At 51.1% G+C, this 25,275-nt stretch overlaps 2 protein-coding genes, 1 long non-coding RNA gene and 1 other non-coding gene across 28 annotated transcripts in view; 2 read left to right on the top strand and 2 right to left on the bottom strand.

Annotated features, from left to right (window-relative positions):
* UROS (uroporphyrinogen III synthase) overlaps positions 1–3,896 on the top strand; it is a 29,474-nt gene extending 25,578 nt beyond the window's left edge. For 12 of the 21 annotated variants that reach the window (XM_021071902.1, XM_013983864.1, XM_005671555.2 and 9 more), the window contains 2 exon segments: positions 151–249; positions 3,345–3,896. In XM_021071902.1, the coding sequence (XP_020927561.1) occupies positions 151–249; positions 3,345–3,479 (234 nt within the window). In that variant the 3' untranslated portion in view covers positions 3,480–3,896. 21 annotated transcript variants of the gene reach the window in all.
* Positions 6,474–21,019, top strand: LOC102160213. 2 transcript variants are annotated; one of them, XR_002338400.1, is made up of 5 exons: positions 6,474–6,795; positions 7,036–7,348; positions 10,483–13,094; positions 18,952–19,520; positions 20,008–21,019. It is a non-coding gene; the product is annotated as an uncharacterized LOC102160213 (transcript). The 2 variants fall into 2 exon arrangements; XR_002338399.1 differs by having other exon boundaries at positions 6,474–7,348.
* Positions 8,127–11,758, bottom strand: LOC102160044. 2 transcript variants are annotated; one of them, XR_307881.3, is made up of 4 exons: positions 11,588–11,758; positions 11,125–11,194; positions 10,055–10,875; positions 8,127–9,502 (listed from the first exon to the last, which is right to left on the bottom strand). It is a non-coding gene; the product is annotated as an uncharacterized LOC102160044 (long non-coding RNA). The 2 variants fall into 2 exon arrangements; XR_002338401.1 differs by having other exon boundaries at positions 10,055–11,194; positions 11,588–11,668.
* The window catches only part of EDRF1 (erythroid differentiation regulatory factor 1), a 43,471-nt gene continuing 38,148 nt past the window's right edge, over positions 19,953–25,275 (bottom strand). For 2 of the 3 annotated variants that reach the window (XM_003359396.4, XM_003133222.4), the window contains one exon: positions 19,955–20,792. In XM_003359396.4, the coding sequence (XP_003359444.1) occupies positions 20,627–20,792 (166 nt within the window). In that variant the 3' untranslated portion in view covers positions 19,955–20,626. Of the gene's footprint in view, positions 20,793–25,275 lie in introns of all 3 variants that reach the window. The other variant, XM_005671561.3, reaches the window with a different exon arrangement.

The following is a 25,275-nucleotide window of genomic DNA, read 5'->3' as shown; positions in this document are numbered from 1 at the left end:
CCTCGGTGGAGCCCAGGGTGCCGTCCGCGGGGACCCTCCTGTCACGAATGCGCGGGGGCTGCCTGGGGCTCCAGGGGTGCCGGGGCTGCGGGAAGCGTCTCTCCCCTCGGCCCCAAGGCGAGGGCTTCATCTTGGCCTCTCTCCGCGCAGGGCATTCCAGCCAGCATCACGTTTTTCAGCCCCTCTGGCCTGTCGTACAGTCTCAAGCATATTCAGGAATTATCTGGTGACAGCATTGACCAGATTAAGGTGAAGTATTCAGTGGATTTTTGATCTTTTCAGATACTTTTTTTAAAAAACTTTTACTAATTATCCTGGCACTTCCACGTGACGTTAAAGCAGCCTGACCTCACAGATGCCCTGCTGCAGCTCTGGAGAAAAGGCAGGGCTTTAGGAGTCCCGGGCCCTGTGCTTACAACTCCGCAGTGCCACTTCCTGGCTGGTGCTTCTGGACCGGTTACCTAACCTCTCTGAGCCTGTAGCATGAGGGTGATTATCGCTTGCGGCCTTTACAGACAGATGTATGGTCTTCTCTGATCGTTAGTCTCGGGATTAGATGAAAGAATTCAAGATAAAGTCCTTAGCCTGGGGCCTGGCACCGTATTAGCCCCTTCCCCTCTGCTCTCACTGTCTTGAGTTGTCTATTGTAAAAGCATTTCCCCTTTTCATGTCTTTTTTTTTTTTTAACTCAGTGCATTTTATTACATTTATAGTTGTACAAAGATCTTCAGGTCTTAATTAAAAAGGTTTTCCTTTGCACTTTTGGGGGGACTGTATTTGTTAGGGGTCTGCAGGTGTCTGTAATGGGGATGCATTTAACAGGCTCAAGGGAGGCTGTGACCAGAGGCCCCCAGGACAGGCCACCAGCACTACGGGCACTCATGCAGCCAGGAGCCAAGGTCCTGGCCTTTCCTGGCACACCTGGAGGGTCAGGACGGCCTCACTTTTATGGACAGTGCCAGCCCCCTGCACCCGGCTGGCACCCTCACTCCCAGGCGGTGCTCAGGGACCGCCCGGGTGGTCGGATGGTCGTTGGCGCTGGGCCTCCAGCCCATGAGGGGGTGGGCGGCACTGCTGCAGGGCGCCCTCTGCAGCCCGGGACCAGCCCTGCAGGCGCCGCTGTGGGCCCCGGGGTGAGTCCCACAGCAGCGTCTCCGCCTGCTCTCTCTCCTGTGACCACACGGTTTCAGGGGGACTGAAAGGTCAGGGGGAAAAGTCGTCTTGTCACCAAACTGCTTCTGCTGAAATTATGTTTGCTGCTTGCTAGTTCCCACCCTCAGGGAGGTGTTTGTTTTCTTTTTAATTTTTTTTTAAAGCTTTATTGGTGTTCCCTTGTGGCGCAGCAGGTTAAGGATCCCCAGTTGTCACTGCAGTGGCTCAGGTCGCTGCTGTGACGCAGGTTCAGCCCCTGGCCCAGGAACTTCCACATGCTGAGGGTGCAGCCAAAAACAACAACAATGACTGCTTTATTTAGATATAATTTGCATATCATTAAATTCACGTTTTTATTTTTGTTTTGTGTGGCTGGGCCCACAGTATGTGGAAGCTCTCAGGCCGGGGATCAAACCCACACCACAGCCGCAACCCGAGCTGCTGCAGTGACAATGCCAGATCCTTCGCCTGCTGCACGGCAAGAGAGCACCAAAACTCACTGCTTATGAATCAGATATGTACCTTTTAATGTGTGGAGCTCACCGGTTTTTATCCAGAACATTTACCTGTCCTGGACTTTTCACATAAAGGGAGTCATCGCACGTCGTCTTTTGCGACGGCTTTTTCACGGAGCCTAATGGTTTCAAGGCCTCCCGTGCTGTCTTGGGTCTGTACTTCATTTCTCTGTATCCAGATGATGGTCCGTTCTCCGAATACACCACCTTCTACTGCCCATTCATCAGCTGATAGGTGTTTGGGTCACGTCCGCTTTTGAGCTGTCATGAGTATTGCTGAATGAGCGTCGATACAGTTTTTTTGTGTGTGTGTGGACATACGTTTTCATTTCTCTTGAATACATCCCTAGGAGTGGAATTGCTAGATCATACATTAATGTTCACTTTTGGAAGCATTACCAGCTGTTTGCTGAAGTAGCTGTACCGTGTTGCATTCCCAGCAGCAGGAACGGGGATTCGAATTCCTCCGCCTCCTCGCCGACACTTGTTATTTTTTGTCTTTGTGATCACAGGCGCTCTCGTGGGCAGGAAGTAATTTCTCACCGTGGGTTTGGCTGGGACTTCCCTCATGACTAGTGGCACTGAGCATCTTTTCAGGGCGTTGGCCGGTTTTGTCTATTTGTTTGTTTTGGTCTTTTTAGGGCTGCACCTGCAGCCTATGGAGGATCCCAGGCTAGGGGTCAAATTGGAGCTGTAGCCACCAGCCTACACCACAGCCACAGCCACATGGGATCTGAGCCACATCTGCAACCTACACCACAGTTCACAGCAATGCCAGATCCTTAACCCACAGAGCGAGGTCAGGGATCGAACCCGCAACCTCATGGTTCCTGGTCAGATTCGTTAACCACTGAGCCACGACAGGGACTCCCCTCTTTTCACTTTTTTGATGGTATTCGTTGAAGCACAAAGGTTTTTTTTTTAATTTTGATAAAGACCAACTTACCTATTTTTTATTGTTATTTGTACTTTTCATAGGGTGTCTTAAGAAACCGTTGCCTAATCCAAGGTCGTGAAGGTTCACTCTGTTTTCTTCTGGTTTCATACTTTTAGCTCTTCCATGTGAGTCTTTGATCCACTTTGAGTTGATTTTTTGTGTGTAGGGTAGGGGTCCAGCTTCAAGTTTTCTTCCTCAGGGAGTTTCTGGAGGAGGGGCTGCTTTGTGGGCTGCAGGGTGGAGACTGCAGGAGCTTGAGCTTCTGGGGACAGTGGCCCTCCTTCCTCGCGCCCACAGGCGGTACTGCCAAGGCGGCACCTCCACTGTCCTGTGGAGCCGGGATTGAACCTGACCCCCTGGCTCTGGGCCCTGGGCTTCACGGCTCTGCTTTCCGGGGGTGGGGGGCCAGCCACAGCCCCCGCCACACTCAGAGCCCCTTTTAGACTTTGTTCTGTGCTCCACCTGCCCCCACCCTTGGCATGTGCTGCTTCCAGGCCTCCGTCCCCGCCCGACCCAGGCCACGGGGCTATGAGCTCTCGCTCAGGCTGACAGTGAGGCTGTCCTGCGGGGAAGACTTTTCGCAGGCAAAGGACCAGGGGTGCATCAGAGGTCCTGCGGCATCTCTAAGCCCTCGCGGGAGGAGCGATGTCGCAGCGGAGAGGACGTGGGCCGGCCCCTCGCCCTCCTGCTCCCCACCCCTGCCCCTGCCCCTGCCCTGAGGCCCCTGTCTCCCCCTGCAGTTCGTGGCCATCGGCCCCACCACGGCCCGCGCCCTGGCCGCGCAGGGCCTGCCCGTGAGCTGCACCGCGGAGAGCCCCACGCCGCGAGCCCTGGCCGCCGGCATCAGGACGGCGCTCCAGCCCCACAGATGCTGAGCCAGCTGCCCTGGGTCTTGCTGCTCCCCCGGGGCCCAGGCGACGTGTGGTGCCTCCGGGTGGGGCCAGGCCTCCGGCGGGGGATCCAGGAAGCTGTCACCTCCTCACCCCTGCCTCGCGCCCGGAGGGAGCCACCCGGACACCGGGGAGCTGCAGGGGGACCCGAGGCCAGCATCAGGCCCACATGCACCTGCCCTGCCTCCGCAGAGGCAACTCGGACCCTCGGCCGGCACTCAGGGCTCCTCTGGCAGCAGGAAGGAGATCAAATACAGTGCGCTGGACACTTGGGCTGATGGGTATTGTCACTACAGCCTCCGCTGTGGTCAGTGCAAAGCTGTGTCTGGGGAGAAGCACGTGTACCCCGTTGTGAAAACTGATAAGCTGGAATCACTAATAAAGTTTGCTGTGTGTGAAGGAGTTTTGTTCGTGTTACAAAAGGACCTTGAAGTTCCTGCTCTGTGAGCTGTGGACAGTTGCAATTCAAATACAGAGAGATTGTCTTCCCTTCAGAAAGAGAAGTGTGGCAGCAGTCCCCGAGGCGCCCCGGAGCCGGGGCGGGCCTCCTTCGGGGCCTCGTGCGCAGGTGCCGGGCCCACCCTGAAGGGAGGGTCTGGAAATCTGTCCCCGAACTTTACCTCTGCTTTTTCCACCTTGGCCTGGACGCGGGCTAGGCTGACCGAAACCTGTGTCTGTCCGGCAGTATGTGAGCAAGTGGCAGTCAAGACCCCCGAGGCCCCTGGGGGGGTCGCCTTCCTTGGAAAGTGTGCTCTTTTTCTTGTCTGTCTTTTTTCTTTTTTTTTTTTTTTTCTTTTTTCTTTTTTGGCTGCCCCACGGCATATGCAGTTCCCAGCCAGGGATCAGATCCGAGCTGCTCTTACGACCTACACCACAGCTAGAGCAACGCCAGATCCTTTAAGCCACTGTGCCAGGCCGGGGATCAAACCTGCATCCTGGCACCGCAGAGATGCCACCGTTCTCACTGTGCCACAGCAGAAGCTCCTGGAAGGTGTTTTCTCTTGAGCACCGCCAGCCCCACACACAGGGCCTTGCCTCTCAGGGCCACTCCGGTCACCCGCAGGCGTGGCCGTAACTCTTATTCCCATTTCTCTGTGGAGCAACGGAGACTCAAGAGCTTAAGTGACTTGCTCGTCACTAGACTGAGCGTGATGACAGGCCTGAGCCACCGCACGTCAGGTTAACCTGCGTAGGGAAGTGAGGTGATTAGTTCTGCAGACTTTGGTGTGACCCGGACAGAAACTCTGCAGGTTCTGTCGTGTGTTTTGTCTACATTTTTCAAAAGACAAGGCAGAAGCCATCCCACCACTTCGCTTTGAAAGTCAGCCCTGGATTCTTGAGTTCAGAATCCAGGTTCTCAAGGAGCCTTTCCCGCCGGCGTTCTCGGTCTGTTCTGGGCACCGAGCCCAGCCCGCAGCAGCCCGGCAGAGGAGTGGGCAGGGACATCCAGGGCCCCGGCCGTCAGGGAGGCCGGATACAGGCCTCCCCGAACCTCCCTAAGCCCCTCAACAGAGCCTGCAGCTGCGAGGGCTGTGGCCGCAGCACCAAGGTTGCAGGGGGACCGTCTAGAGCGAGGCCAGCCTCCAGATCCACCCGCTCCTGGGACTAGAGGCTGTGTGGTCCTGCTCTGGGAGACAAGTACGTGGCCTGTGCCACAGCAGGCCGTCTGGCCAGGGGGGGTCACAGCTCCCGGGGTGGGTGAGCCTGTCCCTGATCACATGCCAGACTGGAGGAGGGGGCCATGTCAGAGCAAGGTCAAATCGCTCTAGAAGTTTCCCAACCATTTCTGTGCTTTTGGCTAAGGCAGTTGTAAGCACAAGCTCTTAGGATTATGAAGAGAATGGAAAGTTACAAAGTTAAATCTAAAAACCCTTGCAGGGGAGTTCCTGTCCTGGCTTAGTGGTCAACGAATCCGATGAGAAACCATGAGGTTGCGGGTTTGATCCCTGGCCTTGCTCAGTGGGTTAAGGATCCAGCATTGCCGTGAGCTGTGGTGTAGATTGCAGACGCGGCTCGGATCCCATGTTGCTGTGGCTCTGGCGTAGATTAGACCCCTGGCCTGGGAACCTCCAAATGCCACAGGAGCAGCCCTAGAAAAGGCAAAAAGACAAAAAAAAAAAAAAAAAAAAAAAAAATCCTTTCAGGAGTTCCCGTCATGGCTCGGCAGTTAATGAACCCGACTAGTATCCATGAGGATGGGGGTTCGATCCCTGGCCTCTCTCAGTAGGTCAGGGATCCGGCCTTGCCATGAGCCGTGGTGTAGGTCACAGTCTCGGCCCGGATCCTGTGTTGCTGTAACTGTAGTGTAGACCAGTGACTACATCTCCGATTGAACCCTAGCCTGGGAACCTTCATATGCCGTGGGTGTGGCCCTAAAAAGACAAAAAGACAATAAAATTTTAAATTTTTTTTTAAATTAGAAAAACTGCTTTGAATATTGTTGAACCACAGGAATCTGCTTTAGGGCCTGTCCTAAGTGCAATGGGTGTGGTTTTCCTTGCCTTTTTAAATTTTTCTTTTCTTTCCATTATTCTCAAGCATTGAAGCCATTGCCACCCTCAGAGTCCTTCCAAGACCAGAGTGCTGGTGGCACAGGAGGCAGGAGAGAATCTGTTCGGACCTGGGGCAGAACCCTGTACACGCCTAACTTTATAACATATGCGGGAGGCCAGCTGGGAGGAGGGGCTTGTCCTTGCCAATAAGAAACAAGAACAGATTTGGACAAAATTGTCACAAACAACCATTTCAGGGCTCTGGAAAATGGCCTGAGTCAGACAACAAATTGAGAAGCTTTTATTTTTTTTATTTTTTAGGGCCTCATCTGTGACATACAGATTTTCCCAGGCTAGGGTTTGCGTTGGAGCTGCAGCTGCCGGCCTGCACCACAGCCACAGCAATGCAGGATCCAAGCTGCATCTGTGATGTGCACCACAGCTCACAGCAACACTGGATCCTTAACCTGCTGAGCGAGGCCAGGGATCGAACCCGCAACCTCATGGATGCTACTGATCAGGTTCATAACCCTCTGAGCCACCACGGGAACTCCGGAGAAGCATTTATTCTTGAAAACCTGCTCTGTGGGTCAGACCAGTGGGAGTGGCCGCACAGCCTGTTGGCATTATCCCTGTGTGGGACTGGCAGCTTTGCCACCCGAGGACCAACTGGATGGGGGTGGAGGCAAAAATCCAGGGCTTTTTCAGCAGAAAGTGGTGAACCCCAGAGGAAGAAAATGAAAATCCGCCAAATTTGCTCAGCTGAGGCTGTGGACCTAGTTGGGATGAGCAGCCAACCCACCAGAAAGGTAATGGGGACATCTTGGGGACGTGAGTGCCACCGAGGGGCTGGGCTGGCCCCGGGGGAGCGTGTGCAGGTGTGGGTGCGGGCCTGACACAGACCGGCCAGAGGGAGCTTGTGGGGCGGTGGCGGGTTCTAAAGCTCATCCTGCACTGGCTGCATCGGGCCACCCCTTGTCCCAGAGGACGGTGTAAACTCGCTTGGAGAGCAGTGTGTGGCACCCACGTTTCTCTCCATGGTCTCAAAGTGAACTCGAGGGGACCCGGAGCAGGAACCCGGCTGCGGGGCAGAACCACGCGACGTGCTCGTGAAAACGGAGCTGCCCTCCCCGCCCCCCTCTACCCGCTTGTTTCCTGGGGTAAAGGCCCAGCCGCAGGTGCTTTAGAGGATCTCCAGCTGATCCCCATTTGCAGCCGCATTTGAAAACCACGGGACGACCGGAGCTGGGTTCCTCCTGGCCAGGCTGAGGTCCCCGGCAGACTCCAGGAGCTGGAGGAGGAGACAGATGCCGAGCAAGGCAGGAGGCACAGACCCAGCTGGAGGCGGACGGGGAGACGAAGGTGAGAAGGGGCGCGGGGCTTCAGAAGAGGGGCCGTGGACAAAGGGGTGGCAGGGGCAGGGACGGAGGAGGCTGGGGGAGGGTGAGAGCAGTGGTGGGGGCGGGGGACAAGGATCTGCTAAATCCCCACAGCCAGCGGCCAGCAGTGCCCCTTTGGAGAGGAGGTGACCAGGGTTTGAGGTGAGGCAGGCAGGTTTGGTTACGGATGGGATGTTTGGGGCTGGGATGAGCTGCAGCTGAGGGCGCAGAGGCGCTGGTGCTTTGGGAAGAGGTGAGCACGGCGGCGAGGGCAGCTTCCAGGCCACGGCTCTGAACACGGGACCTGGGCTCTAGTCCCCTGAGGGCTGGGGGCTCCTGTAGCCATTTAGGTGAAGGCTGAGTCGGGAAAAATGAGTTTTAAATGGAGAAGGACCCTGGTTCTGAAAGTATTGGGGTGAGAGAAGGTAGATCTCAGTTTTCCAACAACCAGCTGGGAAAAGTGAAACCCAGAGAGGTCACACCTTGTGCCACCCGCCTTTCCCAGAGGATGACAGTTCTTTTTTTTTGGCTGCACTCATGGCATATGGCAGTTCCTGGGCCAGGGCTGGAATCCAAGCTTCAGCTTCGACCTATGCCACAGCTGTGGCAATGCTGGATCCTTAACCTGCTGCACCGCAGGGAACTCAGACAGTTCCTCTTTTTTTTTTTTTTAGGCTTTTCAAGGCCGCACCTGTGGCATATGGACATTCTAAGCTGGGGTGGAATCGGAGCTGCAGCTGCTGACCTACACCACAGCTCCTTAACCCACAGAGTGAGGCCAGGGATCAAACCTGCATCCTCATGGATACTGGTTGGGTTCATAACCCACTGAGCCACAATGGGAACTCCCTGATCCTTCCCCTCTGAAGGACCAGAGTTGTGCCACTTCGTTGTTTAGGTCTGGCGGCTGGAGGAGGGTAAATGGCAGCCTCTGAGGAGGAGCTCGCCAGGCACAGGTCCAGCCTGGAGAAGGTTTAGCTGAGGCTGTGGATGCAGGGCACCTCCCAGGCCCAGCGTGGCTGCCAGGAGCCGGCACGAGACATGCGTCCCACACAACCATGATAGAGTCAAGCTCCCTGTGTGTCCTTGAGGATCAGGAACAACGTGGAGTTCCCCTGTGGCTCAGTGGATTAAGGACCTGGTGTTGTCACCACCGTGGCTCCGGTTGCTACTACTGGTTGATCCCTGGCCTGGGAATTTCCATATGCCATGGGCTCAAAAGAAAAAAAAAAAGAAGGGCCAGGAGGTGAGGCGAGAGAGGACAGAGCAGGGAGAGGACGTTCAGAGCGGGCTGTGGAAGGTGTGCTGTGTTCTGCCTTCCCCGTGCGTGAGCTCCCGTGCTGCAGAGCTGGGGAAGCAGCAACCTGACGATGAGAGAAACACATCAAGCAGGGATCCAGTGCTGGGCCCCGAGCCTGGGCGGGTCAGCAGTTGGTTGAAGATGCTCCCATTAGACCTTAAAGCCAAGCTCGCAATGACGGGCCTGTTCTCAGGCCGTTCTGAGTTTTAGGTGCTTTAACGCATTGGTTAACGTGTCATAACTCACTTAATGAGTCAGCATAATAGCTCCATGGCAACTATCACCTTAAGCGCGGGTGCAATTATGTGACTAGAAGGTAACAAAATAAAACCGTTGCGATGCGTATGGGTCTTCAGAAAATACACTAGCAGGAAGTCGGTTTATGAAAAATTCTAATCTGTAACACAGTCTCACAAGAGGCAAAATAATGCCATCCCAGATTCACTGCCGTGTGGGAGTCGAACTGTTTATCTGGTGCGAGTGTTACCGGCATGGCAGAGGTGACATTCCGGTCATTACCCGACCCCTAAGGAGTCTGGGTTGTGTGCTAGGAACCGGGGGGTCCCAGACGGCATAGCCCCGGCCCTCAGGGGCCGCAGACACAGAGAGCAAAGTCAGGAGGCAGCTGAGCTCAGCAGGCCTGGTCTCTGCTGCCTGAGGCAGGACTGTGGCCGAGGGATGCAGGGGGTCCACCCGTCTGGGCGCATGTGCCTCACTGTCACCCCTGGAGGCTTGGCCGCCTGAGGCCTGACAGAGGAGCATGAGGAGATGGCGGAGTCCCAGGCTGGCCTTCTTCCAAACCAAGTCTCCTGCCTTTTGTGTCCATGTCATGTTTTTCTTCAGAAATGTATGTAAAAAAAGCAAACAAAAAAACATGTTAGCGCTCTCTCTTTTTTTTTTTTTTTGGTCTTTTTGCCTTTTTTCTAGGGCCGCTCCAGCAGCATATGGAGGTTGCCAGGCTAGGGGTCTGATCAGAGCTGTAGCCACCAGCCTACGCCCCAGAGCCAAGCTCTCTTTAAAAAAAAAAAAAATCTGTTTCTTGGAATTCCCATTGTGGCTCTCAGTGGTAATGAATCCAGCTACTACCCATGAGGACGCAGGTTCAATCCCTGGCCCTGCTCAGTGGGTTAAGGATCGGGCGTTGCCGTGAGCTGTAGTGTAGGTCGCAGACACAGCTCGGATCCCGAGTTTCTGTGGCTGTGGTGTAGGCTGGTGGCAGCTGTAGCTCTGATGAGACTCCTAGCCTGGGAACCTTCATATGCCACGGGCACGGCCCTAAAAAAAAAAAAATCCATTTCTTAACAGTTGTCGGAGGTTGTCTGCTGGGCAGCCACATCATATGACTCCAGCCCTGGATTACACCCCTCCACCCCTCTCCCAAATTCTTACCCAACCTGCCCTCCGATGGCTCGATGAAGCTACAGCGAGAGGGGATGTGGCACCAGGTCCGGCCGGGCTGTGCCTCCGGCTCCAGACGGGAGGGGCGGGCGTGCCGGGCAGGCAGTGCGCAGGCGCCAGCGGGGCCCCCGCTCCGCACCCTCGTCACGGGTTAACTTCCCCAAACTGGAATCGCTCCCTTTGCCTCCCGGAAACCTGCTCCTCGGCTCCAGATGAAGTGAAAAACATTTTGCAGAGACTGGTCTGGTCCCCAGGATCCCACACAGCTCAGCTGCCCAGAGTCCTACGGGCCGCCTTCCCGTCCCCAGGGCCCTGACGGAGGGGACACCCCGAGAGCCCCCCAACCCGGGCAGGAGGAGACTCCGCCTGTCCCCTGGGAGAGCAGAGGCAGAGACTCACTGGCCGTCTTCCGTCTGCAGAGCTGTGACAGCCAACTGAGCGGAAACCCCTCGAGGCCAAGGGACAGCAGAGCAGCAGAGCCACCGGGCTGGGCACGTTCTCCTTACGCGCTCCCGGGCCCACAGCAGGAGGGGCAGAAGCCAAGATCCTACCTGCCTGTGTCTTCTCCAGCCTCCCCCCCAGGGCGGGCGGCAGGGCAGGGGTGACCTGGCTCAGGCCCCGAGCCCCGGGGCCCGCCTGAGGGGGCGCGCGTGCTCCTGCCCTCACTTCAGCGCCCTGGTCACTTTGTAGCTGTGGTAGAAGACACAGCACACCAGCACGAAGGCGACGAGCAGCAAGCCGCCGGCGACGGAGAGCATGACCTTGAAGTCCAGCTTCTCAACGACCATGGCCACGTCGAGCAAAGCGCACACCTGGGCAGCGAAGGGCCGGGAAACGGTGACCGCCCCCCACCTCCACCCCTCACAGGCTGGTCTAGGATGGGGAAGGGGTTTCCCTGTGGACGAAAGGGACTGCGACGTGAAGCCCAGAGAGGGGAAATCAGGACACGTAGAGGGAGAGCCGTCTCCCCCCCACAGGCCGAAGCGTGCAGGTGCAGAGGCCAGCGCTTGAGCCGGGCGGGGTGTGGGGGGCAAAGCCCGGGCCTCCTGAAATGTGTTTACCTGCAGAGTCAGGCTTAAAAGCGCCCTGTGGGAGCAACGAAGGCAGCGTCTTTTTTCACCGTGTTCAGCTCTGCAAAGCCGAGAATATGCAAACCCATCTTGTGTATGATCCATGGCGAGGGAAAATATTTCAGGTCTCCCACTGACAATGGGGTCATGCCATCTCAGCATTTAAGGACATTCCAGAAGCTCCCAGCCAAACCTTCCCCGGGCTCAGGGATGGGGAGCGCCCTGCCCAGACCAGGAAGCTTCGCCCGGGGTCCCTGTCCCACATTCTGACTTTATTTAGATCCCGCCCCTACTTCGGCTGTTTTCCCTGCCAAATGCAACCGATTTCCTCTGAATCCAGTGCACCTGGGAAAAGCAACTTGGTTAATCCAACCCTCTGAGCCTTGAGAAGCCAGTCCTTTCAAAGGCCAGGTGATGACTCGGGAGAGGAGAACCACGCGAACGGTAAGCGCACCTCCCGAGTCCAGGCGCCCTGAGCTGCACGAAGCCAAGTGAAGATCAAATTAATCGACCAAGACCTTCAGTAACAAGCCCCCTCCTGCCTCCTAGAAGGGGTCTTAGTGTCACGGCGAGGGACCTGCCGTGCGAGTTTCAGGGCTGACTTCCAGAAGCTCCGTCGTCCGCCAGGGCTCAGGGGAGGGAGAGGCCAGGTCTGGGGCTTTTAGACCCATCAGGACACAGGCTGTGTGACATCAGCGCTTGGAACGCCAGCTCCCAGTCACAAAGTTCTCAATTCCGTCCTGCATTTTGGCTTATCCTCACCTCCTGGGAAATGCGGAATGTCTAGGTGCTATTTTGTGTCATTTTGTTTTGTAGTTTTTTAGCACTGCGAGTTCTTGTTTCCCCCAGAGAAAACGTGGAGGGTTTGTCTTCTAATCAAAAGACAGAAGGAGGAGTTCCCACTGTGGTGCAGCGGGTTCATAACCCGGCTTGTCTCTCTAGAGGCACCAGTTGGATCCCTGGCCCGACACAGTGGGTAGAGGATCCGGTGTTGCTGCAGCTGCGGTGTGGGTCGCAGCTCTGTTTCAGGTTGGGTTCCTGCCCAGGAACTTCCATATCCTGTGGGGATGGTCAAAAAAGGAAAAAAAAAAAAAAGATGAGAAACCCTGCCACGTGGGGAGGTGAACAATGTCCCCAGACCCCAGAGTTCTGGCCACACAGAGGACCCTGTAGCCGTTTCGCACAACGCAGAGCTGTGCCCGCTGAGCTGCACTGACGTGGTTAAGTGGACATGTGACACCTACTGACATACACGCTGTGGTTTCATGTAGGGTTATCTGTGGTACACACCCAGCGTATAACCGAGAGCAGAGCTGAGACCTGTGTACCGACGTGGATACGTCCCACGCAGTGGGCAGAAACGAGATGATTGTGGCCCTGGGCACATATTTCTGATGATGAAGGCAGAGAGCCTGCCAAGCCAGTTCTGTCAGACCAGGGGGTCCATGTAGCACGTGAGGCTTCTCACGGAAGCCCGGCACAGGAGGGGGCAGAGCAGACCTCACGGGCACAGGCGTGGGGACGGGCAGCCAGCAGGCTCCAGGGGACCGCTCTCTCTGCTCGCTGGTCTGTGGGAATGTTTCACTAGAAAACTCCTGCTTTGCAGTTGTCTCCGTTCAAGTCACCAAGGAAAGTGAGCCCAGCTGGTTTTTGCGCCAGGTGTCAGGTGGCTGGATGGTTCTTTTTCTTTTTCTTTTTTTTAAGGTTCAGGTGAAGGATCATTCGACCTTGCATTTGACTGGATTCATAGAGAAACCAGAATGGAGAAGTGACAGTGAAATGCAGCACGTATTTTTTCCCTAACAGCTGGTACCACCGGCTTTATGAAAATTGGAACAACCAGACGAGGTCCCGGGATGCTGTCCAGAGTCTCACCAGCTGGCATGGCATCTCCACCCAAAACATCGACGCCCTGTCCACGTCTGGATGCCGGAGAGAGACAAACGCTATTGTTTTAAAAGGTTTGTGTGTGGGGCTCTTTCTTTCTGAGCGGATGCACTGGGAACAAGGGTTTGGCGCCCCTACCAGGGACCGCACCGCAAAGCTGCTGCAATCACGGCTTCCTTTCTGTCTGTGCCATCAGACCTAAGCTCTGTGAGCACAGGGCTCGTGCTGTATCCTCTGATTTTTTTCAGAAGGCCCAGAGGGCACCCAATGAATGAATGAGTGAGTGAATGAATGAGAGAGGGTGGAAAGTATGCAGGCGCTGAGGTGGTGACTAAAGACCTGTAAGACAGGGCTTCCCTACCCAAGTGTGACTCTGACCCTGGACAGCGAAGACCCTTGCAAGCGAACCAGCAGGAGTAAGTTTTGAAGGGCGGGATGAGCAGAGGAGGTGGTCCCTGCCCCTGGAGTCAGAGGCTGGAGCCATGCGGGACTCAGGGCTTGAGCAGACTTGAAGATGGGCCTGGAGTCCCCAGAACACTGTGCCCAGGGGCGGCAGGGGGAAGGAGTGCCCAAGCACTGGCCGCGAAGGAGGCCTGGCAGCGGCCGGACAGCTGGGCCCGGGGAGGGTGGCGGGCCCCCCGCTGGGTGAGGCTGGGTTGAGGGAGGTCAGCCTGGGCTCAGAGAGCCCAGGACCTCAGGGTCAGGGGGGCCTCATCCAGCAGGCATTGAGGAATTGGTGGCAGTTTGAGCAGGGAGAGCTCAAAAAAAACCAAAACCAAAACCAAAACAAAGCAGAGGTGGGGCCGGTGGCGACACTGAGCAGCCCCAGGCTTTCCTGCTGTCCTCCCCGGCCATCCAGGGGTCCCAGGCCCTGTGCTGCCGGTGCAAACCAACCTCGCACAGTCTAATCACAAAGGCTCTTGTGGCTACTACAGTTCCTTCCCCTGGCTGCCCAGAAATGCCGTGGGCCCTCTCTTTGCCTGAACGCTAGTAATACAACCACATGGCTTGAAATCGCTCAAAAAGAGGTAAGAGGCAGAAGCCAAACTAAGAGAGGCTTGCGTGCCCATTTTGCCATAAGAGCCCCGTGCATACATTTGGTCCTGTGTTCCTTCCCAGCGCCCCAGGAAGAATTATTGGCGTTCAGTGACATAAAGAAATGGCCTCCGGGTGGGTTTTTACGGTTCTGGTCTTTCAGAGTTGGAAACACATCTTTCAGCGCTGTAAGAAGTCCAGAATTTATCCTGGCAAGGCTCAAAAAGTCTCACTCACGGAATGAGGTCATCATGGAGGTTGCTATAATACAGCTGGATTTTATTCTCGGCGCCTTAAACACATCTTAAATTCAACTTGCTGTGAAAACTCCAAATTCAAACCTCATTCCAGCCTCCACCCGCTTCTCAGTGGTAAACATTTCCAAATATCTTGACTCTTTGGTGGCTGAGGGATGTAACCGCGTGTGATGTTTTGTGAGCGGTGCACTCAAAAGCAGCTCAGTGGGTTTGTTCGATTGTGTGCTGACAATATTCCAAATACTCAGGATCAGGAACCACGAATAAGGACAGCTTAGAAGGATCCTCTGCTGTTTCAGAGCGTGAAAGGGGCACTTGGATCTGAAATGAAATGCAACAAAGTTATATAATGTTGTTATTGTGTAATTCCGTAGGACAAACAAAGCTGTCTGGATTTGGGTGAATTGCTTCAACTCTCTTTACCAGCCCCGTTTCCTCAGTTGTAAAACGAGGCTAGGGGTGGAACTAGATTCGAAAACTCTGGGGGAAAAAAAAGAAGAATCTAATAATAAGCATCGTGATTTTTTTCTTTAAAGAGAGCTTATATTGATGAGGATAGAAAAATGACTCAGGACAATCCACAGGCCCCTAACATGTAAAAGAAAAGTCTTTAGATTATAAAGGAAGGAGAAGAAAAATAAGATGCTTACGTGAAATAGACTGTGATTTTTGTTTCTGTTTTGCACTTTTTTTTTTTTTTTTTTTTTTTTTTTTTGGCCATGCCTGTGGCATGTCGAAGTTCCTGGGCCGGGGATTGAACATATGCCACAGCAGCGACCTGAGCCACTGCAGTGTGACATCGCCAGATTCTTAACCCTCTGAGCCAGGGAACTCCTAGATTTTGCTTTTGCTGAGACCAGTGGGCTGGGGGCCGGCCACACCCTAACTGCAGCAATGGTGTGTACGAGAAATTGATTCCTGGGGTTAGATCTAGACGGGATTCAAGACCTGGGGGTCACTCATTTGGGCAGAGGCTTCGCTCGGATGCCGGCTGTCCAGCTTTCTCCAGAGTCTGGGCAGAGCATCACAGTGGGCTGGAACCTATATGGAAAGTCGTATCCGCTGTTTCCTGTGACTTCACAGTAATAAACCACACGCAGGCTTGTTTGGCTCTCGGGAAATCAGTACTGGAGACATGACAGTGACAAGGACCAGGCCCACACAGAAGACACACAAGAAAGAAACTTGCCTAGATTGCTTTTCTGGCATTCCAAGTTCTCCGGACGCTGCCTTTTTGAATGAAGAGAGCAGTTAATCACTTCTTCAAAGGGTCCTTCGGAAGTAGAAGGCTTTCCAGCCCGGCGGTGCTTCTGTCGTCCCTAATTGAAATTTGTCAGATGGCCGAGTTCTTCGTTAAAAGCTGTTTGTTCTCAGTTCCCACAGACCTAGATGTGTGGCCGTGGCAGTTCATCCCACCCCGCGGATCATTAGTAAGAACTTCAGGCTCACAGAATTTGGTGCCAAGCTACGGAGTTGCTTACCTCGGTGTTATAAAATAACCCCAAAATCAATGACTTCCAGAAAAGCCAGCCTTAGCTTTGTTTTGTAGGTGTTTGCATTTGATGTGAACAGAACTCAAGTCCTTGAACCTTATCCGATGAAGATCACTAAGGTTTTTCCAGGAAGAGCCACAGAACGATCCTGTCGGAAGTCTAGATCCAGCTGCTCCTGAACTCCAGCTTATTTCTGCCAGAGTAGAAGATCCTTTCTGAATTCATCAACCCAAAATTAGATATAATCAGTGGACGTGCACAGGTTTAACTTGCAGAGAGAAATATGGCCATTCCCGGGCTAGGGATTGAATCCAAGCTGCAGCTGCAACCTATGCTGCAGCTGAGGCAATGCTGGATCTTCTAACCCACTGTGCTGGGCTGGGGATTGAACTTGCATCCCCCGCATTGCCCCTGCCACTGCAATCAGATTCTTAACCCACTGTGCCACAGTGGGAACTCAAGGCACATTTAAAAATTTTTCTCTAATGAAACTTATTTCTTGTATATATTTCATAAATACATATTTGTTTGTACTCTGGCAACTGCCAAAAAGCAGACAAAGAAAATCACCTCTAATTTTATAAAGCAGTTAAAATTACCTAAAATTTTATCCTGCAGGCAGGTAAGTGCACTTCTGGGATTTTCCTTATGGAGTTTTAAGTTTTTAAAAATTATTTATTTTCTTTTTAGGGCCACAGCTGTGGCATATGGAAGTTCCCAGGCTAGGGGTCAAATCAAATCTATAGCTGCCGGCCTACACCACAGCCACTCCATGCCAGGTCCAAGCTGTGTCTCTAACCTACACCACAGCTCATGGCAATGACGGATCCTTAACCCAACTGAGGCCAGGGATTGAACCCACATCCTCATGGATCCTAGTTGGGTTTGTTAACCCCTGAGCCACGACATGTTATATTGGAGGATAGTTGATTGACATTGTGATGTTTGTTTCAGGTGATTCCTCTGTACACATGTCCATTCTTTTTCAGATTCTTTTCCCATAGAGGTTATTACAGAATATTGAGTAGGGTTCCCTGTGTTACAGAGCAGGTCCTTATTGATTATTTTATATATAGTAGTGTGTATATTAATTCTAAACTCCTGATTTATCCCTCTCCCCACCTTTCCTTTTTGGTAACCATAGGTTTGTTGTCAAAGTCTGTGAGTCTGTTTTTTTGTTTGTTTTTGCTTTTTAGGGCCACACCCTCGGCATATAGAAGTCCCCAGGCTAGGGGTTGAATCGGAGCTACAGCTGCTGGCCTACACCACAGCCACAGCGGTGTAGGATCTGAGCCACATCTGCGACCTACACCACAGCTCACGACAACGCCGGCTCCCCAACCCACTGAGCGAGGCCAGGGATCGAGCCTGCATCCTCATGGATGCTAGTCAGATTCATTTCCACTGCACCACGATGGGAACTCCTGTTTCTGTTTTGTAAATAAGTTTGTATCATTTTTAAAGATTCTATATAGAAGTGATACTGGTATTTGTCTTTCTCTGACCAGTATGATAATCTCTAGGTTTATCCGTGATGCTACAAATGGCATTCATTCTTTATTGCTAGTATTCCACTGTGTGTGTGTGTGTGTGTGTGTGTGTGTGTGTGTCTGTCTGTCTGTCTGTCTGTCTGTCTGTACATTCCAGGGCATCTAGCCAGAGATGAAAAGATGCATGCACCTGTTTGCTCATTGCAGCCCTATTTACAATCGCCAAGACATGCTATTGATAAAGCATGCCTTAAATGTCCATCAGCAGGAATGGAGAAAGAAGATAGGTACGTGTATATTTAGGACCTGCTTTATCAATAGCACGTCTTGGCGATTGTAAATAGGGGCTGCAGTGAGCAAACAGGTGCATGCATCTTTTCGACTTATGGTTTTCTCTGGCTAGATGCCCCAGCGTGGGATTTCTGGATCCTGTGGTAGTTACTTTTTTAAAGGCCCCTCCATAGTGTCCTCCATGAGGGCTGCACCAATTTGCATTCCCACCAACATTGTAGGGGCTCCCTTTTCTCCACACCCTCTCCAGCACTGTTTGCAGACTTTTTGATGATGGTCATCCTGACGTGAGGTGATACCTCATTGTAGTTTTGATTTGCGTTTCTCTAATAATTGGTGATGTTGAGCCTCTCATTTACTTTTTGGCCATCTGTATGTCTCCTTAGGAGAAAGTTCTGTATCTTCTGACCATTTTTTGATTGGCTTTTTTTGAAATACAGATGCATGAGCTGTTTGTATATTTTGGACATTAATCCCTTGTCAGTCGCTTTGTTTGCAAACATTTTCTCTCAATCTGTGGGTCGTCTTTTTGCTTATGGTTTTCTTTACTATGCAAAAGCTTTTACATTTAATTAGGTCTCATTTATTTTTGCCTCTTCTTTACTCTAGGAAGTGGGTCCAAAAAGACACTGCTGCGATTTATGTCAGAGAGTGTTCTGCCTGTTTTCCTCTGTTTTATCATATCTGGTCCTACATTTAGGTCTTTAATCCATTTTTTTGAATGGTGTTAAGAGAATGTTCTAATTTCATTCTTTTACATGTAGCTGTTCACTTATCTAAAAGATTGTTTTTTCTCCACTTTATATTCTTGCCTCCTTTGTTGTAGATGAATGGACCATATTTCTGGTCTTTATACCTGTTCCATTGATCTCTGGTTCTGTTTTTGTGCCAGTACCGTACTGTGTGGATTACTGTAGCTTTGTAGTGTAGTCTAGTCTGGAGTTGGGGAGCTTGATTCCTCTAGCTGTTTTTCTTTCCAAGTAAAAACCTTTAATTTAAAATCAGCAAATGACAACAATCTTTTAAAAGGCCCTTTTCTTCTTCTGTAGGAACTTTCATGTCATTGCTTTGACAAGGGAAGCCAGCTACAATTTGTATCTTGCTTAAACGCACATTTTCCTTTTGACTGAAAGGCTATCTGCTGAGATAGGTGAGGAGATATGCAACTCTAGTATCCTGAGCTCTGGCTTATTTCTGCTTATGCAGAATATCTTTTTAATTCATTAACCCAAAGTTAGATATAGTCAACGGATGTGTCCAGATTTAACAGAGATTTGGTGTGTGTGTGTGCCTGCCACACGGGGAAACAGAATGACAGCTGTCCTGATATGCGATGTTACCGATTTTGTACAACTTGCTTTACAGGTTAGGTAAAACTTTCAATGCATCAATGATTAATTTGTGAAAACTGATGCAGATCCTGAGGACAATGCAAACTAAACAGAAGGAAGTGGACAAATGGCAAGTGCTCATTTTGCCAAGCTATGACAGACATCAGCTCACTGATGAAAACACCTGAAAATCTCAAGGTACCAAAAAAAGCGGTCTGTAAAAATTCAGCTCAAAACAAGCTTATTCCAGGCAATTTTCTGGTCCAGTTCTGACTCCTTCAGAGCAGTGTGGCTGGGGAGTGGAGGGGCCGCCAGCCAACATGCAGGCTCAGCAGCAGGAGCTAAAGGTCAGCAGCAGCACCCCCTCCTACCCTCGGGCCAGGCAGGCTTGGTGGCAGGGCAAGTGCGTGTCCACAAAGGCATCAGGCATGTAAATGCAAACCCTCCATCCACCAGGAAAGAGCCTTCTCGATTTGTATGTTACGTCCTCTCTCTCTAAACTGAGACTGATTATCTAAGACAAGCATGGCCTTGCCTGCTGTAGACCCTGGAAAAAGCAGCATGTTTTAAGCAACTGGACAAGAGCCGGGGAGCAGCCAAATGGTAAGTATAATATTCCAGTGAGAACTGAGTGGACAGCAGAATTTTCTTTTTAATGTTTTAAATCTTTACTTGGTAAAATTTATTTATTTATTTATTTATTTGTCTTTTGTTGTTGTTGCTGCTATCTCTTGGGCCGCTCCCGCGGCATATGGAGGTTCCCAGGCTAGGGGTTGAATCGGAGCTGTAACCACCAGCCTATGCCAGAGCCACAGCAACGCGGGATCCGAGCCGCGTCTGCAACCTACAGCACAGCTCACGGCAACGCCGGATCCTTAACCCACTGAGCAAGGGCAGGGACCGAACCCGCGACCTCATGGTTCCTAGTCGGATTCGTTAACCACTGTGCCACGACGGGAACTCCGGTAAAATTTATTAATTAAACCAGTTCAAATCAAAACTCAATGTGAAGAATGTGAAATGGAAAACTACAAAGACATTTTAAATAAATAATTTATTTATTCAAAATAGTTTCTTACCTTATTCACAGTTTCAAGTTGAAAATGAAAAAAAAGAGGAGAGTACCTGTTCTTGATCAACTGTCATACAAAGTCAAGGAAAAGCAGATTCCTTCAGAACATGCACTAAATACAGAGAACTGCACCCTGGCTCGTCTCCGAGAAATCCTGCACTGAAGCTTCCTAAAAAGGGCGGCTTTTTCTGTGCGACTGAGAAGGAACACTGCAGATGCACAGGAAGTTCCTGAACCCACCTGAACCACCACCACCATCTGGATAAAAGGTCCCTTGAGCACAATAACATTTATCCAAAAGTAATTCTCTCAAACCCACATAGCTTAACATACTTCAAAAATATTTAAAAGTGTAACGGCATCACAGGAAGTCTGTTAACATTGAGGTACCACATACTTCGCAAGGAGATACGTCTGAGTTCTACGTCTGGTTCTGCTGTCGGCAGTTCCACCAACGAGGCCAAAGAACGACCACGACCCTCTGCCCGGGAAAGGGGAACTCACTCTGCGTCTCACTGCTCTGCCTGTGGAGGGGACATTTCCCTCGTGTTTAATGAAACAAAGCACCGAATGGACAAACCGGCCCCCGGCTGCAGAAGCACGGACAGCATCTCTGCAGACCGGCCCCCGCCCCGCGTCACTGCACAGCACCGCCGGCGGCGCCGTGCGCCAGCTGCTCCAGCAGATGGAGGAGAAGGTCGATTCTTTCCAGGAGAGATGCGTTTTTGTTAGCAGTAGCTCTCAGAAGCTGGGAGTAAATCTGCTTGTTGGTTTTGAGGACTACGTCTTCTTCAAGGTTACTACTGGTTAAAGAGAGAGAGAGAGAGAGATGAAGCCAACAAGTGAGGCCCACCAACAGCCGTGAAAGATCCACGAGCTAAACACCAGCGGCGCAGTCATTGCTTTTCATGGGGCAGCAGGTGTTCTGTGAGTGCCAACTCCATACCTACCTTCTTGCATCCATTGCTTATGGGCCTGTTTTTAAATATTTATTTCAAAACATCAATTAAAGCCAAAGATTATTCCTTTATTTATTTTTTTGTCTTTTTGCCTTTTCTAGGGCCGCTCCCGTGGCACATGGAGGTTCCTAGGCTAGGGGTCGAATTGGAGCTGTAGCTGCCGGCCTACGCCACAGCAACTTGGGATCCAAGCTGTACCTGTGACCTACACGACAGCTCACTCACGGCAACGCCAGATCCTTAACCCACTGAGCGAGGCCAGGGATCGAACCCGCAACTTCATGGCTCCTAGTCAGATTCGTTAACCACTCCGGCACAATGGGAACTCCTCCGTTAAGGATTTCCCCAGACCTTCTACCTGTGCCCGAGTGCCGCCCATCAGGCTGGCTAGCCAGTACCCCAGCAGCCTGGACCCTCCCTCTGCCCGCCTCCAGGCTCAGGCTGTAAGGAGCCCCCTTCTCTCGGCTCCAGTGGCTCCCCTTGCACAGGACCCACCTTTTCCACACTGCAGGCGGCCGACCACAGGCCGGGCTGCACCCACCGAGAGCCTATGAAAACTCCCTCCACAGAGGCCCAGTCCCCCTGCACCCTACTTTTATCAGGCACAGCTCCTCTCTGAACCCCTGCCCAACACCAGCCACAGCACAGAGGGACCATTCAGTGCATTCACTATCTGCAGCGTGGGCACAAGATGGATACGTTTTAGTGTTGTGGTTTTTTTTTGGGGGGGGTTAACATTCATGAAACTTTTGATAACCTCACGAGACATGTAAATGCCTATGTGACAGTGAACAAGGGAATAGCACTTAACAATCAGAAACACTAGAATATGAATTATTTTCCATGGAAAATGACCTCACACTCATTTTAGCTGGATGCCTCAAGATAACTGATGGCTTCTGAGCCAGTAAATGTAAGACGCTCTGATTTGTTCCGATCATAATTCTGAATCTTAAATCTTTATCTTCCAGTTTCTACTAATCACTCTCTTCCTGAGCAGCTCTCATCAACAGTTAGTGAAACCGCCTTCTCTACGTGGAAGGTGGTGTCACTTCGCAGGGTTATCTTTTTCCAGAGGAAGTGACCGACATTCGTTTATTTTCCTTTTACCAATCTTAGCCAAATGTTCACCGGGCACAGCTGGCCAGGAAAACCTGTAGTCCCAGGATCTGTTCTCTCTCTACGGCACAAAGCAGTCAACCCTTCAGAGACTATTCTATTTTCTATATGTTAAACCCCCAAGCCATCAAAAGGTCAAGAGGCTCCAAATCTGCTAAAGCAATGAATATTAAAATGCAGTGCAAGAGCAATTCTTGATCCAAAAAGAAAAAACACAATGGAACAGACAAAACGAGTGTTTCTGGTTTGCCAACATAGTCATAAGTGCCAGCATAACCTCAAAAGGAAAACGAGACTGTTTTAAATTAAATGCATCTTCATTTTCTTATGTTTCATTCTAATTCTTTAGGATTCTAAGAAAATTAAGATTTTTAAATTAATATGCTTTTTTTTTTTTTTTTTGGCTGGAGGGAACAGGAGAAACAGTCAAAACGTAAATGTACGATTATTTCCTTTCTTTTAAGGGCTAATTGTGATTTCCCTTTACTCCAAAAAAGAGTGCTCATTACTTCCTGATGAAATAACTGCAATTGCAGCACAGGCTGTTTTCTTCGTAATAAAATTATAGGTGTTCTCAGGCGCATGTTAGTGAAACCTGAGAGAAACAGTCACTGACTTTCAAATCAATGTGTCTTTGTGCTAGGAAACCTGCCAACGTATTAACTGTACTAACACATGCAGCATATTTAAGCCTTTTAATAAACTTTAAAAAACTAATACAAGTTAACTAGAACTTTATGCATCATGCATGAAAAGTTCAGATTAAAACTCAGAAGAGTAATAACTTGAATAAACAGAAGGTTAGAGGACCTTCCACTGTGACAAAAATTACTTGAGTCACCCATGCGACTGTGTGAGTATAAGAGCTACCGTAAGACTAAACTCCAAGACTGGACACCTTAGCTACTAACTCGAAACACTGACAATGAATTACTGGTTTTCTCCCATCTCACATATTTCTATTGCCAAGAAAAAAATTACAAAATGTATCCACTGCTGTTAAACAGGAAGCATCCACCATGAGTTTTCCAACTGAAGGTCACGGCCAGCACAGCCTCCTTTGCCTGGCAGTCCCTCAAAGGACAACGTGTCTGCTATCTGGTCACACAGGGACCAACACCTTTTCTGTGCACCAGTGACAGGACATGGGGCAGCTGCCCAGGACCGACAACAGGGCTGAGCTGGCAGTGCACCACCACCCAGCATGCCTCTCTTCTAAGGCCAGAGAGAATCACGCAGACCAGCATTCGAGGGAGTTTCTGCTCAGGGTGTAGAGAGCGGGGACAAAGTAGCATTCCCACCCTCACGACAGCAGCAGCAGCAGGACACACCTACAAGGTCATGAACCTGCTTGCACCCATCACAGAGCTGGGGATCAAGTCTGAAAACTAAGGACAGGCAGGCTAATCCTGGGAAACACTTCTTCACCTGGGGCAGATGTACCTGGGTGTGGACCAAAGAATTCAGCTAAAACAGTTAATGAGTTGGTAGTGGCCAAGAGGGCTGATAAGTGGGGGAGTGGGGGCTCCAGGGGCTGTTGTGTAAGAACACAGCAGGTGCTCATGTAAGAGCCTGGTCAGAGGCCTGAGGAAGTGCCCAGTGCAGGCCTGGGCAAGGCAAAGAGCTACCGCCATGGTATGGGTGAGTGAAGCAGAAGAAACGCTGGCCCTGGGGGGGGGGCCACACATCCCCAAGACTCAGCCAGGCCCATTCCCCCTCCCCTCCCTGACAGATAAGAAGCAATGAAGGACCAGCAAGAGTGGAACATGGCTGGGAGCTGCAGGTGCAGGAAGACAGGCCCCTGAAGGGCTGCATGAAGAAGACCTAACACTGAAGGTACAGACGTCATGAGCAGCCTCTGCAAAGCTGCTCTGCCCCAACGGGGGTGCCTGGGGGTAACCTGAGCAACAAGAAAGACTCAGCTACAGCTCAACTCCAGGCCTGAAAAACGAACTCAAGCCCCACACTCAGGGCCTTGAATGAGACAGGTGCCCAAACCTTCCAGGCTTAGTTATCACCTCCGTCAGCCTCTACTGTCCTAGAGGAGTTGCCGCCTCTCCCACAAACAACCACAAGATGGAGAAAGGCAGGGAAGAGAGCCAGACTCAGAACGCCACAGAGGTCGGAACCACCTGACGGGATTTAAAACAACGATGAAAAGGCTCAAATGGAACATGTGCACGATGGGCAGCACCCAACTGGGAACGTGGGCAGAGGGAGGCAGAGCACAGTAAGAACCAAGGCAAACACTGGAAGTGAGGACACACTGAGGAAGAAGGCCTCCGACAAGGCCAACTGCATGTGACACAAAACAGCCAAGAGTCAGCACGCGTGAAGACGACAGGTGGAGGGAAGCCACCCAAACTGAAATGCAAAAAAGAACAAACATGCATAAGAAAAAAAGGAATATCTAAAGCTGTGGAAGAATACTGACGAGTCAGACAGAGGTCTAAATGGAGCCAGAGAAAAAGAAAATGGAGAAGAAATAAAAATACTAAAGAGGGGGGAAAAAAATCCTATGACCTAGGCGTATTATGCCCACACCACTGGAGGAAAAAAGAAAGAAAAAGTCTGAGGGCAACTAGAGAAAAAAAGACACATGACATACTGAGGAACGAAGATAAGAACAGCCACAGACTTCTGGTCAGGTCAGAAAATGCACAAACCAGAAGGCAAAGCAGTGACATCTTTGAAGTGTGGAAAGAAAAAGTCTGTAAACCTAGAATTCTATACCCAGCCAAAAGATCTTCCAAAGGCTGAAGGAGGAATAGAGACTTTCTCAAAAAAGGAGGAATTCATTTCCAGCAGACCTCTTCTACAAAAAACATTAAAAAAAAGTTTTTCATGTAGAAAGAACACGATACCACACAGAAAATGATCTCTACACAAAGACGAGCACTAGAGATGGAAGAAGAGAAGGTAATACAAGTTCCCTGTTCTCTTAAAAGTATAGATAAAAAGCCTACTGTGTAAGTAAAAACAGTAACAGTGTAGCATCTGCCTGTAACGTGTCAAAGTAACGTGAATGATGAGGACAGCACCTTCTGCGGAAGGGAAGAACTGGGAGCATATCGTTTTAAGGTCTTCACACCTGTGAAGCAGTGTAATATTATTTGAAGGGAGCGTGATTAGAGATATAAACTCTGGGTCAACTAACAAAAATGTAAAAAGGGTATAACTAACACATCAATAGTAAAGTAAAAAAGAA

Source organism: Sus scrofa, chromosome 14, assembly GCF_000003025.6.
Source record: "Sus scrofa isolate TJ Tabasco breed Duroc chromosome 14, Sscrofa11.1, whole genome shotgun sequence".
Taxonomy (NCBI): Eukaryota; Metazoa; Chordata; class Mammalia; order Artiodactyla; family Suidae; genus Sus; species Sus scrofa.
The sequence above is the reverse complement of the archived record's forward strand: the minus strand, read 5'-3'. Positions and strand labels throughout refer to the sequence as shown.